Source organism: Pituophis catenifer, unplaced genomic scaffold (assembly GCF_029215685.1).
Source record: "Pituophis catenifer annectens isolate HBS135680 unplaced genomic scaffold, rPitCat1.0.hap2 SCAF_6, whole genome shotgun sequence".
NCBI lineage: Eukaryota > Metazoa > Chordata > Lepidosauria > Squamata > Colubridae > Pituophis > Pituophis catenifer.
In genome coordinates, this window is record NW_027256886.1 from 45,764,228 (window position 1) to 45,779,071 (window position 14,844).

General features: G+C 34.4%; 1 protein-coding gene across 2 annotated transcripts in view; it reads right to left on the reverse strand.

Annotated features, from left to right (window-relative positions):
- Nucleotides 1-14,844, reverse strand: part of SH3PXD2A (SH3 and PX domains 2A) — a 251,693-nt gene that overhangs the window by 179,602 nt on the left and 57,247 nt on the right. The window contains exon 3 of one of the 2 annotated variants that reach the window (XM_070945171.1): nucleotides 2,384-2,459. In XM_070945171.1, coding sequence (XP_070801272.1) covers nucleotides 2,384-2,459 — 76 coding nt within the window. Of the gene's footprint in view, nucleotides 1-2,383; nucleotides 2,460-14,844 lie in introns of those variants that run through there. The other variant, XM_070945169.1, reaches the window with a different exon arrangement.

Here is a 14,844-nt window from a genome sequence, read left to right on the forward strand (position 1 = left end):
CAATAATAATTGGTAGAAGATATGTAGATAGTTTCCCTATTGGGAAACTAAAAGTAGTAAGAATGGGAATTCCAGAAGAGCAATTTTCAACACTTGCCCAGGAAATTTGCTGCCCGTTTTAAAAAATGGGTATTAATGAATTAATACCTTAGGAATGACATAGGGCTTTACTTCTTACGCAGCATAAATACTGGATTGCACTGAAGCTCTGTTTGTCTAGAAGCTACTAGCTATTCCTGCTTTTCCTGAAGACAAAGTAGTTTGAGACAAGCTTTCGTGAGCCTTTGTGTTTCTACATGCTTCTTTCATTCTCTCTCCAACCCCCCTGGTATAACTTGTTCTTACCCTTGAGTTAAAATAAAAAGTTAATCTTTTAATGAGCTTCAAATCCACATGTATTCACTACAGTGAGTCAAAGTAAGTCATACTGCATCCAACATAAGTTATCATCCTGCATCTAATACCTAATAAAACAAGAGAAATATGGTCTCAATTGTTATATATACCAGTAGTTAATGATAAGCTGTTGAAATTAATAAAGTTCTAGGGACATTATGTAGAGACAGATGAAACCACTCTTAATGAAGCAACCTGCATTAACATATACTTCTTTACACAGCAAATTAAGAAAGAAATAAAGGAGAATAGTATTATTGTTGTTGTTATTATTGTATATTATTGTTGAACCACTGAAACTCTCAGGTACACATCAGCTTCCTTTGTGCATAAGTAATTAAAAGGATATATGCATGTTAAATCACAGCAATGCAAGAATAATAAAACAATGAAGGGAGGGCCAAAAGAAACTATACCCAGTAATTAAAAGAATATATTCATGTTAAATCACAGCAATGCAGCAATAATAAAATAATGAAAGGAGGGCCAAAAGAAACTATACCCTTATCAGTTGCATCCTTTAGTTTTAATACTTCAGTAGTCACTTCCAAATTGGATATCTTTTATAGCTGCAAACTACTTATTCAATCTTGTTTGGCAGCACAATTTTCTATGGTTCATTTTAGAGTCTTATCCTCAGCAATTCTAAATGGGAGGCATAGTAGGATGCCATTCATTAAGTGATATTGTGCCCCATCACATGTATTTATCCAGTGTCATTTCTATGCTGATTTACATGCAGACATACCTTTAATTTTTCTAACAAAAAAAAAAAAAACCCAAATCTGTAACTAGAGACAGCTGGTTAATTTCTAATTTGCTAATTGAACCCCACCAGCACCAACAGAGTTGCTAAATTTCTATCTAAAGCAATTTTGATAAAAAGGCATAAAATGGAGTGCGGACATTAAGTTTTTTTCCTTCTTATCTTTTATATACCTTTACTTAATTTCAATTTTATTTAATTTTTTAATATTGTTCCATTGTATCTTGTCCAATTTTTCATTTTTCCCATTTTCTTAAATCTTCCATTTCGGATTTTATATAACCAATGCACTGCTTTGTACAAAATATAGTCATATTTTCACCTTGCTGACCACTGATCATAAATAAATTTAATTTGATTCAGTTTTAATGTGTGTGGGGGGTTTTGCCACCGGAAGACATTTCCAATTACCTTTGATATCTGCTTGGAATCAGTTGAACTATTGCATGGATTCTATCCCACAATGGGAATTTGATGTGGGTAATTTCCACAAAACCTGCTAATATGAATTCACATTATTGACCCAGATGCTTTCCAGGCCTTTTTCTCTCCAGTTTCTCTCCAGTTTGGCATTGTTTTAGACAAGGCTTTCCAGTTACTTTAAAATACAATTTCAATCATCATCATTTGCCATAGAGTCATAAGTTGGGAGACCTGCAACATCTAGAAAGAAACCTTCTTTAGTTTAATCTACAATTATAATGTCCTATTATTTCTCTCTGATCTGACATGTTTTTGGAATTCACATGATTGTTTCAAACTTATAGAATTACAGTATATACACTATTTTAAACATAGACTATAGATTTAAATACTTTTCCATTTTAAAACACTACTTTGAATATCATGAAAAGTGCATTTGATGTGTACTTTTTTGCTGTAGAGATGTTTCACTGAACTAATAACCATAATTTCAAAATGTTTCTCCTGACTACTAACTACATAAAATCCTGTAAATGGGTTGTAAACATAGCTTTCTTTTTGCGCACTGAATCAGCCCCAAGCCAAGCTTAAAAATCACCATCCCAACTAAATAAAACATATGGTAGATCTGGTTTTATATTCTGCTCTATATTTCAATTTATACAGCAACTTAGGAATTAGCATTGCATCAAACAACCTGCCTAAAATTTAATCTCTACCTGAAGCAGAATTTTCCATTTTTTCCTAGTGATTTTAATGCTATCGGTCAGAATACTTAAATAGTCACTAAGGTATTACCTGGAAGAAATGGGATGATTCTCTGTTTGGGATCTTTTTGGCCTCCTTCAACAGGGAATTTATCCAAAAGTTGCATCTGCAAAAGAAATATTTACTATGAACTATAATTTACCATACACTTTCCCAAAACCCAGATTCAGCATGACCTCTTTCTTGATTATAATACATTTAGAGAATCAGCTGTAACAATAATTTTTTTAAAAAAATGTAATTTATGGACAGAATCCATGTTCCCGAGAATCAAGGTGAATTATATCAGAGCTGGCATAGAATTAAATGGCATTCCAACAATTCCTATATTGGACATTTTCTACTTCATGGAATAACAATCCAGCTTGGTTCACCCACAATTTAAGACAGATCACCTACCTACTAAAAACTACAGCCTCAGAACCACCAGAGAATTTCAAGGAAGCATCAAATACAGTTGTTGGCAGACTCATCCCCCATACAAGACAGTGCCTCTCCATGTATCTTGAGAGACATATATGAAGCAGAAAAGTTTCTTAGGGATCTGGAAATACTGACTCACTGAAACTGCTGAACTTTGTTAGAACAAAATGTGTTCTTATAAAGTTGAAGGTTGTATCACCCTTTCTGAAAGACTCTCCCTTTCCTGCTGACCACACATTTTCTGCATGCTTAACTCAGTGTGTGGTCATAGCAAATGACATACAGCACATTCATAATATATAGGCCAAATGTTTGGCCAAATATATATTTGGCCAAACATTTAGTCACAGGATAGATAAATGTTTAATCTATATACCTATTAAAGTTAAGCAACACCCCAAAATAAGAAAAAAGAAAAAGAAAATCCTCTCAAATTAAATTTTCAATAACTTGCTTTTTACTGAAGCATCACAATAAAGCTAATACTGAAACAAAATTGCTAGAAACGTAGTGCAGAGTTCCATGACATTTTTGGCTTTGGGGACTGCCGGGGGTGGGGAGGAGGGGATGGTTCTGTGTGTGCACAACTGCATTTGTGAAATGGGTCCACTCACAGAAATGAGCGTGTGTGCACGCTCTCACCCACTGCATGTGTGAGTGGGATGTGCATGCATACATGTGTGTATGCCACTTCCGCAGCCTGGTTCCAAACGACTCAAGGCCCGGTAGAGGGCTGTGACCCAAAGATTGAGGATCCCTGATCTAGTGCATACATGTATGATCACATTTATGTACATAATACATTTTAAATTATGGATATATAAGAAAGCCCAGGTGGTAAAATCTAGAAATTGAAATGGGTTTAGGATGCTATGGCCATGTTCATGTGAAGATTTTGAAGCAGTTTTAAAACAGCTTTTCTGAAGTCTTCTTCATTCCCAAAATGCAGAGATGACCACATTTATTATCATTTCAGCTATAGTGTACTTGGGTTACAAAGTTTTAGTGAGTGTGGAAAGGTGGGATAAAACTCAACAACAAAATTAATCTGCATTATAGCCTCTACATGTAGAGTGAGGAAAGACTAATCCCTTGACCTAACTTGTTCATTTTCAAAACGGTTCGCCTATGCCCATACACCAATGGAAAAAATCAAAGCAGGAACAGTGAAGACATGATTAGAGAAGCTTTACTTTGTATCAATATCTTATATCTTATGCACTTGTACCTGAAGTATTATTGATTGCATAACCATTGATCGCAAAATGCATAATGTAACCATTGGTCCAAGTTCATACAACATGCCAGACAATGATAATGCTAGGTAGCCCATAGCAAGATTTGATTTCAAACATTTCGATTTATAGCATAGTTGAATGACATATTATGCTAAACTCGCATTGAATGTACAAAACATCTTGAACTTCTCTATGGCAACACAATATATTGAATTATAAATTAAATGTGCTAGGTTCACAGAACATGCTAACCCATAAAAAAACTAATTAAGATTAAAAGTAACTGAGCTCAGCATATTGTGTGAACACAGCTATATTTCTTTCTGATCTAGTTAGAGGCACTATATGAATCTAGCCCATGGCATAGTATGTCAGTTGAATTAATTTATAGTGGCCTCTCCCAGCAATCCAATTAATGCCCGATTATCTGACCTGAAAGCATCTATTAACCCAAACTGCAAAGTTTCCACTTATATGGACTAATGGAAGTGACTTCAAATACATTCCAGTAATAAAAAAAGATTTATCCTCTCATTCTTGTTTGCATAATCTAGTTGGCTAGGGAAAGTTAGTTTAGCTCCAAAGAAGTACAGAGTTATTTGAGCTAAAACTAACTTCCTTAACTTCGGTAGCTACGGGTCTTAACTCTTCACACAACATTTAGTCTTCCTTCTTGACCTACACATATTATGTATACAACCAATAACTGAAGATTTGGCTCTGACAAAACTAAAAAATAGTCAGTACCTTGGAGAGCTCAGTGCAGGAAGCCACAAGTTTAGAACTTTCATTAGTAGAACTGTTGTCTAGGCCTTGTCTTGGACAATTGAGGGCTTAAGAAGGCTTAGGTCCACCATGCTTATTGCTGTCTTTAGACTTAAGTCCTTTCTGAAGTCTCAATTTCCTGCAAGACTGCAAAATTACAGAAGCTGTAGAGATAATCTTCTGAGGCTAAATTATCACTTAATTGGAGGGTGTCTTTATTTTTAAATCCTAGGCCAGGAAGGCTAAAAAGGGAAGGGTCATAGCTTCCTTTGTGCTAGTGTAACTTGAAATTAATCATTGCTGAGCTCCTAACCACAGGGACATAACATAATGTTTCTTTTCTTTCAATGGATGGAAAATTTTCATGGATCTGTATTTTTATGCTTTGGTTTCCTATAGACAGTAAAGACTGTCTCAGGTCAATCAGTCCTAACACTACTTTAGTTCAAAAAAGAACAAAACTATACCTTCAGCCCTGTGTTTTGCTGTCACTACATTTTCTTTTCTTTCTTTTTTTTACGGTTTTTATTATTTTTTTATAACATAAACATAAAACACATTTTTTCAAAACAAAGCTTTTGATCCGGTCACAAATTAATACAAATCACTAACAAATCTTAATTTTCAATTAACACAACTTAATATTTTACTCAGTTATTTCCCTCAATTTTATCTATTTAACTATGCCATTATCCGCAAAAACCCGTTACTTAAATCTTAAATCCTAATCAATTATAATTCCATTTTTCTCTTTCATTTGCTTAAATGGCTATATTTTAACAATATAGATCATCACAATTATTATAAACATTCATAAAGTAATTAATTCCAACATAATCATTTTATTTTTACTAATGAACTCAACATTTATAGTCTTTATTTCTGTTATTAAACCTAACTAATTCATTTCATTTTAACTATTAATCTCAACATACTCCTTATTTGGCTATCCCACCTCATTTTATTTTGTTATAAAATCCAACATCTTTATCTTCATCTTTGTTGTTAAACCAACAAAGTTTTATTTCCTGGCTGTTAAACACAGCATAACCATTTTATTTTTGGCTGTTAAACACAGCATACTCATTTTTGCCTTTTGGCCGGTACACAGCATATCATTTTTATTTTGGCTGTTATACAGCATAATCGGGATTCCCTGTGCACAGTCACTCACGCCCTCGTCACCTCTCGCCTTGACTACTGTAACGCTCTCTACATGGGGCTCCCCTTGAAGAGCACCCGGAGGCTCCAGCTGGTCCAGAATGCAGCAGCGCGGGTAGTGATGGGAGCAACATGGCGCTCCCATGTAACACCACTCCTGCGCGAGCTGCACTGGCTCCCGGTGGTCTTCCGGGTGCGCTTCAAGGTGTTGGTTATCACCTTTAAAGCGCTCCATGGCATAGGGCCTAGCTATCTCCGAGACCGCCTGCTGCTACCGATGACCTCCCATCGACCCGTGCGCTCCCACAGAGAGGGCCTCCTCAGGGTGCCATCAGCCAAACAATGTAGGCTGGTGGCCCCCAGGGGGAGGGCTTTCTCTGTGGGAGCTCCCACCCTCTGGAATCAGTTGCCCCCGGAGATAAGAAGAATCCAGGACCTCAATGCCTTCCGTCGTTCCCTGAAAACCTATCTTTTTCAGCAAGCCGGGTTGGCTTAAGAAGAAATTTTTAAAATTTTTAAATTCTTTTAATTAGTCTGTGATTTTTAATTTTTTGGGCCAAATTTTATATTTATTTTTAAATGTTTTAATATTTGTATTCTATGTTTTTTATCTTGGCTGTACACCGCCCTGAGTCCTCAGGGAGAAGGGCGGTATATAAATTCGAAATTAAATTAAATTAAATTAAATAACCATTTTTGTTTGGCTGTTGAGACACAGCATGCTCATTTTGTTTTTTGGCTACTACACAGCATATCCTTTTATGTTTTTGCTGTTACACAGCCTATCCATTTTGTTTGGCTGTTAAACACAGTATAGTCATTTTTGTTTTCTGGCTGTTACACAGCATATCTATTTTTATTTTTTGGCTGTTAAACACAGCACAATCAGAGTGTGCTGTGTTTAACTATCCCTACTTAATCCTTTCTTTGTTCTTTCAATCCATCTATACATTGTTTATTTTAAGTTAATCATATTTATCCTTACCCTTTTTCATAACAATTTAACATTGAGACATGGTTCTTGCTTAAAATATACCTTTAAATATATTTATAAATTCCTTTTAATATTTTAAATTAACCATATTTATCTTTATCCTTTTTCATACCAATTTAACATTAACACGTAATTCTTGCTTCAAACATATCTTTAAATATGTTTATAAATTCCTTTTAACATTCTTAATTTCTGTAAAAACCTCCTTTTTATTACTACAATCCACCTGTACATTGTTTTATTTTTAATCACATTGTTTCAATCTTCTTTTTTCTTTTTCCAGTCATGATAATCTTATTTCTTCATCTCTTCCCCTGCAAACATATATTTCCTTCCATTTCAAAGTTTTCAATTTTGTCCTCCATAAGTCATATTATATCTTTTTGTTATTTTTATTCTGGATATAATATATCAAATCTTCTCTTGGGCCTGCGCTTATTCTCTGTCACTGCATTTTCAGCCAGGAAGATAGATTTAACTTAGTCTCAGAATGATTTGACTTTGTGGCAAGAACTGACACAGACGCATTCCTAGCGTGATTCTTAGAAGTACACTTGTTTGGCTGATGCAAGCCTTTTCTACCACATCAAAGGGGTTATGTGGCATTTAAATAAGCACTATTTATCCACAGCATAGATAACAGAGGCAGAAAACTAAAGCTATAGAATCCAGAAATCTTCCATTAGCACAATAAATATGACTAATGTGGAAGACTGACTCTAGAACCAGTACTTATTTATGTGTATTGACAGTATTGATGTGGTTTATATACCACAAATTGTGTAGGCATATGGAGTCACCAAAAGATCAGCCACAACTGCCAGCCTTCTATAATCACTTAAAGGATACAGCAATCTTGCAAGTTCATACAAATACCAACAAAGATTTATATTTGATACTTAAATATTTTTGTTATGGCAAATATATTAACTGATATACAGTAGATCAAGTGAAATTAGTGAAAGGAGACAGTAAATATACAGTAAATATACAGTAGATCAAGTGAAATTAGTGAGACAGTAAGTTAACACAGCAGGAAACTAAATGGCTCAATGTTAATGGCTGAATCCTAATGTATCTACAGCAAAAATTTTAAAAATGAGGACGCCTTTCTTTTTTAACCAAGTCCTCAAGTGTAGTGCCACACTGATCATGTCTGTTCATTACACTAAACCAGATTATCACTATATCAAAGGTTTTTCCATACCTTTCTCCAAAGATGTAGAATTTCAACGTAACAAAGAGTAAATTGTTAGTATGATATTCACCATTCAACCTGAGCAAGCACAGAAAGTATTTTTAGGTTTGTGCTCTTGGTAGCCTAGTACATCGAAATACATCTTACATATTCAAAAGGTAGATAACATTGGCTTTATGAATAACAGGATTAATTTGCAATATAAATTTAATTCTCAAATCTTAAGCATAACCTGATATTCAGGTTGAACTTCTTGCTTTCTCTCTGTTACTTCTTTTCATCAAAAGATTTTTAAATGTCTTGAGAAGACTGGTAAAGCAAAGCCCTATTAAGATAATAACTAGTTTTCTTTCCAGTGGAAATAATGCATGTGGAATCAGACTAGTGAGAGGCAAAGGGTTAATAGTTCTTGTTCTCTTTCCACGAAACAAATATGAACTTCTTAGTCTAACAATCCATTAATGAAATTGTTAACTCTTTGAAAAGCATTATATCAGATTTGTCCTGAACTGTTGTTTAAAAATAAAACAAAAATGATCAAGACTTTATTCTACACACTTTAATGTAATTTGTAATTTGTCCATAAAGACTTTCAGAAGCAACCTGTACCTATGCTCTAAAACATGTTCACAGAAGCATCCTGGAAATCTTTGGAAAACTCTTCTGGTTCTGAAACATTGATAAGTTTGTGTGATCTGTGTTATCATAGGTGTCAGAAGCAGAATGACATGTCATTATTGTTTAATTGCTCTGCAATGAAATTGCACCTGATGTCACAAAAACATAATATCCTGGGAACGCAAGAGTTCGTGAGCTTGGCCATTTGGGCTGAAACTGTATCCCATAATGACTGCAGAGGGTTTCACTGTCTGGAAAAATATACCTGCCAAGGAATACAATGACATTTTTTTAATGAAACAGAGGAACAAGTTTTTTTTTTCAATTTCTTTTTTAATTCATAAACGCCTTTGACTATATGCCGAAATAATCAACATTCCTTCAAATATACTTATCCCCCTTGATTTAAGAGTAAGGACTTGTGAGCAAGGTCCAAACAAAGACTTTTCTCAGTTGAAGCATAGCAACAAATCTTGTCTCTCAGTACATCTCCTGAGAATCTGGTAGGCAAGGTGAGAGTTTCACTCCATGGAGCTCTTAAATTGCAGCAGTTACTATGGCTATTTCTGTAGGATTATTCTGTAAATCATTTTTAGAACAGGCTTAGTGGATTTGGAAAACATCTGTTTCCCAATTTATAGATGAAACAGGGAAGTAATTTTTTCTAATGGAAGAACACATTATTATTCGACAAAATCATGCTTTTAGCCACAATTGTAAATTTAGCTGGAAATTATCATTGATGGATAACATTAGGTTGGGGGTTCTCAATGGTTTCAGATGTCACCTGGATGAGAGGATTGGCCTAAGATTGCAGATACCCAACTTGAAATTCCATTCAGCTGTGAAATTCTCTAAACCTAGGCCAGTCAGAAACACTGATCACATGACTAGAAATTAGCTATGTCCAAGTTCCCAATCTAGTCTACGCACTTAGTGGATGATTCAGTATATCATGCAAATCCAGAAATCTGGATACAGTACATATCCAGAGTACACATGTGACTCATGCAAATGAATCCATTCTTTGTCTAATTTTCCTTTGAAGAGAAAAGAGAAAGAAGAAAAAGAACTATAACTCTTTTTCAGGAACAATAATGTCAGATTCCCCCCTCCCCCAAAAGGGCCTTCTGTATTTCATAAGATAAAACTGTTCTAACATATTACAATACTTGAGTCTTAATTTATTCAGATGCAGGGTGGATTTGATTTAAATCAAGTCGATTTAAATCATGATTTAAATCATAATTTAAATCACTAGTAAAAAGACTTGATTTAAATCAACTCGATTTAAATCATAATTTTTAAAGAGCAACTGTCATTTCTGCTACTCCTTTGACCCGCTGTTGACTCACCGATAGTCCCAGTGTTGCAGAATATAGTCTTGTGCTACATAACTAAGCTTCATTTCATGCTGAATAAACTAAATTATTTATGTATCTTAAATAGAAAACTATCTTACGATATATTTTTACCCCAAAAGTTTTTTATTAAAATAAATTCAATAAAAATCAAAAAAATCCGATTTAAATAAAAAAAATCTGATTTTTTTTATTTTTTTTAAAAAAAATCATTGATTTTTATCCACCCTGCTCAGATGTTAATCTTCCTGACTTTAAGGGAATTTAAGTAAACTGTGCACAAGACTGCAGCCTTAAACCAAGACAGAAAAGGAGGAAATTGGAAACAGGATGTCTGCCTTCTCCAAAAACAAAATCAGTTAGGAAAGCATGACACTGAAGGTGAGTATATCTCTACAGAAAAGTTCAATGAATTGGATTGAAAGCTCAAATATTCTAAGCCTATTTTGCTTTATTAGATGTGGAGGGACAAATTATGGTTAGGTAACAAGATAAACACCAATTTATTTTCAGCTAAATGCAGGAAACAATTGTGAAATCCTCTCTCATCATTTTAAAAGCACAACTACTTCTGATTACTATTTTGATAGCAATGAATAAAATATTTGCTCTGAAAGCCATTTTTTAAAGCCTTACAAGACAATCAGCTGTTTTTTTTCTTCTAATAATGCATCTAGCTGACTCAATAAGCCCACCATCTTCCACAGTATTTAAAATCAAATAATCATTTTCAGCTATCAAATTAGCCTACATTTAGGTAATCTGTAAACAAATAATCTATAAAATAACAAATAAAACTAAAATCAGCCAAATATCTGGTTCAGTATTCCTCAAATCTCCTGCAATTGTGGATCACTAAACTTTTGAAAAATGCAGATAGTAGCTCTTTCTACACTTTCATCTTTAAAAGCAAAGTAGTTCACATTTTAAAAAATTCTTATAATTGCATTTCAGCTTGTTTTTCCATCCGCTCCATTTCTAAATGCCTTGTTAGGTTTTCATTTTTCATTGGATTATTTTGCATATACTCCACATCAGCAGCAATCCTTAGAACAAATTTGCATGTCAATAATTGATTTCATGTAGAAATATCTGAATATTAAAGACTTAGGGATAAATAGATCTCAATCTCAATGAAACCCTATCTTCATATTGGTACTTTTGGGATTGCTTAAGTAAGGTCCGTTTAGAACAGCAGCTTTAGTTGATAACTGCACCCAATATCTTTTCACTATTGTATTACCATTTTCTGAACATATTCATGTTGCTACTATATTATTGCATATCTACTCAGTGAGCCATTGATCAACCATTCAACCATTGATCTAACTTTGCAAACTGAGTGACTGCCCAGGCCCACAGGGAGGCAGAGTTGAGGTGATGAATAGGCTGTTACCATGTGACTGCTATGTGCAGAGTAATGCACAGGCTGACATGGCAAACAGGCTGATGGACATGAGAGAGTTGTAACAAGGGATCTAATGGACTGTTTAACAGCCTGCAGATCCTTTCTCAGAATCAGTAATCTGGTGAAAGACAGTTTTCTAATTAACCTAGCTTATCAAATATTCCAAAGCAGTTTTGGGATTTAATTGACTAACTGGTTCATGTGGGAGGAGATTCAGATCATGTGGCCTTTCAGATGATGCTAAACCTCAATTCTCCAGTGCCCACCCAAGACTGCTCAAAGTGAAACATGCTGAGAGCTATCATTAAATCCCTATTTCAATATGGTGATTATAATCAGACCTGTTGTAATATCTTTCTCTTTTAAAAGATCATGAGCTTTTTGGGAAGCATTAAAAAGGTCAGTCTCATATCTTAATCCTATATGACTAAGAGAAAAACACAGAGAACCATATACTAACCACAGAATTGTCACAGCAGACATTAAGCACTACATTTTAGCTTAATTCGTCAATCTTCAAACTTGTGCTTGACATAAATCACTGATCTGATACTTATTCCTTATTTCAACTTTTTAGCTTAACTTGGCAGTGAACTCATATATTGCAATCAACAGTGAAGTTTCACACACAATTGACTGCCTATTGTAATTCAAAGGGTCAAAGATTTACATATATCTTCAATGATTAAAACTCTAGGGTTCTTCTTCTAACCCTTCTAATTAAATAATGCTTGCAGGTTGCTTGGTAGACTTTGATAATTGCTATTTACAGAAGAAACCTGAAACAGCTGGTCTCCTGCCTTGCTAATTAATGTCAGCCCTTTCACATGTTGTATACTTTCAGCCAACAAGTTAAAATAAAAGTGAATGACTTACCTGAGCATAAGCCTCACTGAGAATTATTGAAATCTCAACAATTCAACCAGCTGATTTGAAAAAAAAAGTATAATAAATAATAAAGTCTTTTATTATTTCAGTGAAATTTTTGAGCTTTTGATTAAATATTACCAAACCATTAAGACAGTATTGTAAACACAAATATTCACGAAAATATTGTATATATGAAAAAAGAAAAAAAACATGTTTTGAAATCTTTTTCTGGCAGGTATTGAAATATCGAGCTGTTTATACTATATTTTAATCTTTCTCTGATGTGAAATGGCAAAATAAGAAGCAGAGAGAATCTTTAAAAAGTCTCCTTGGACTGAAACCTTGGAAATTAGCACTGATGCAGAAAGCCAAATATGACAGGAAAAGGAAATGGTTTGGTAGATTTTGATTGTGTTTGGAGGCTACATAAACTTTCTCCAGGATGATCTGTGGCCAAAATGATCCTTCAGATCTTCCAATTATGCACCCGCTGACTCTGTAATTGCTGCTGACGTCCTCTTCTTCTCTTTCTTTCTACCTTTACCAACATTATAGACTTGTTCAGAGAGCTAGACATTTGCAGAGTGTGTCCAAAGTATGGTAACTTGAACCTGGTCATTTGTGCCTTGTGCAAAAAGAACAATAATTCCCCATCTTTATTTGGAATTCAAGAATAACTCCAGAAAACCATGTGTGTAGTTAGTAATACCTTTGTAAGCACAAGAATGTGCTTACGTTCTTGTGCTTATAAAGAGCCACAAGAATGAAATGCTGACTTTCCATTCCACATAGAAACAGAATATTAGGTCAATAGGGTACATTTCGGACACACTGATGTTCTCATGTTATCTCATAGGAAGACTCCTATTAAGAGAAATAATTTGATCTCTCTTGTGAGACTGCTCAATCATTTCATGTGGGTAGTTTTCATTATATGGGGAACCAGTTGTGGGCAATGACTCATCACCACAAAGAACAAGCTTCACAATAGCAAGTACTGTTAAGAAAGACTTATAGAAACCAATCCAATCTGCATAGCAATCTCCTGTAACAGAATGTCATAATACTTCTCTATAGTTTATTTAAACATGGCTTATACAATTAATCTATTTTTTTAATGGTCACAATGAACTGACCACATGAACTGAGTACATAAAGTACACAAAACTAAAATGTGGTTGAATAATTTGCACTTGAGTGTATCATGCAAATATCTGACAAGCAATTTAAGCAGTTTTCACAGATTTGTTTCATGGTATGAAGCAGCCTGAGACATGATGGATCATTTAATGTTCTCCTTCTTCATATACTTTTTCATTTATGATTGGACATTTATATTTTGCAGCAATGTTAAAAGTAATATACTTCAATGAAGTCTGATTAAATTTGATTACAGTCTGATAGTATTTTCTAAAGATAGTATTTTCTATTTGGTCTAGTGTGCCAAGTAAATATAGACATTATTGTATGACACACACACACAAACTTCCCTGTTATTATAAACCATAATTTGACTTAATGAGGTGTGTGAAAACAATGTTGGCTTATTCAACAAATCACAATTAACAATGGCTTAGCAAATTATAGATCAACCAGATCTATAATTTGCTAATTTAAATGCTACAACAGTTGTCCAGTGATTTATTAAATCTATTTTTTCTAAAGAATTGTTTTTTCCCAGATTTTTTAAGAAAAAAAAAACAGATTTTTTCCAGTCACATTTGGCTAACAGAACAGCAGAATGCAGCTGTCCATTCATCACATGTTGCCCACACTTCTAAGAATTTTTTTCTGATTGTTCCAGTATGATAAAATACAATTCAACTTTGAATTCATCTCCTTCCCCCCTTCCCCCCCCCTTCCCTGTCATCATTTCTTCTGCATCTCAGTGGAAGGAGAGAAGAAAGAAGGAAGGAAAGAAAAATCTTGGAATCTCATGTTGGTCTTCTGTTTTTATAAGGGCTTAAAACAGGAAACTAATCCAAAGAAACTATGGGTGTAAAAAAAGCCTTGCAGAAAACATATCAGAATTGCAAATGAGTCACAAGGAGAGAAGGGAATTAACTTTCTCCTATCCCATATATGGTGGCTTTGATCCAGACAGAGTCCCTCAATTCTACTGGCCAAATACTGCAAAAGTCCCTGGGATGTCAGCCAAAAAAATAACAAAACTGTAAAATTACAGATAGCAGTACTGTAGTTTTGCCAAGTTCTCTGGCACCTGTGGATTGCAGGAATATGATTCTTTGGTTTAATACAATCTATGACCTGAGAGAGATTCTATGGCAGATCAGGAAAATAATAGCAATAGCAATAGCACTTAAGACTTATATACCACTTTACAGTGCTTTACAGCCTTCTCTAAGCATATTGCCCCCAACAATTTGGGTCCTCATTTTACTGACCTCGAAAAGATGGAAGGGTGAGTCAACCTTGACCCTGGTGAGATTTGAAC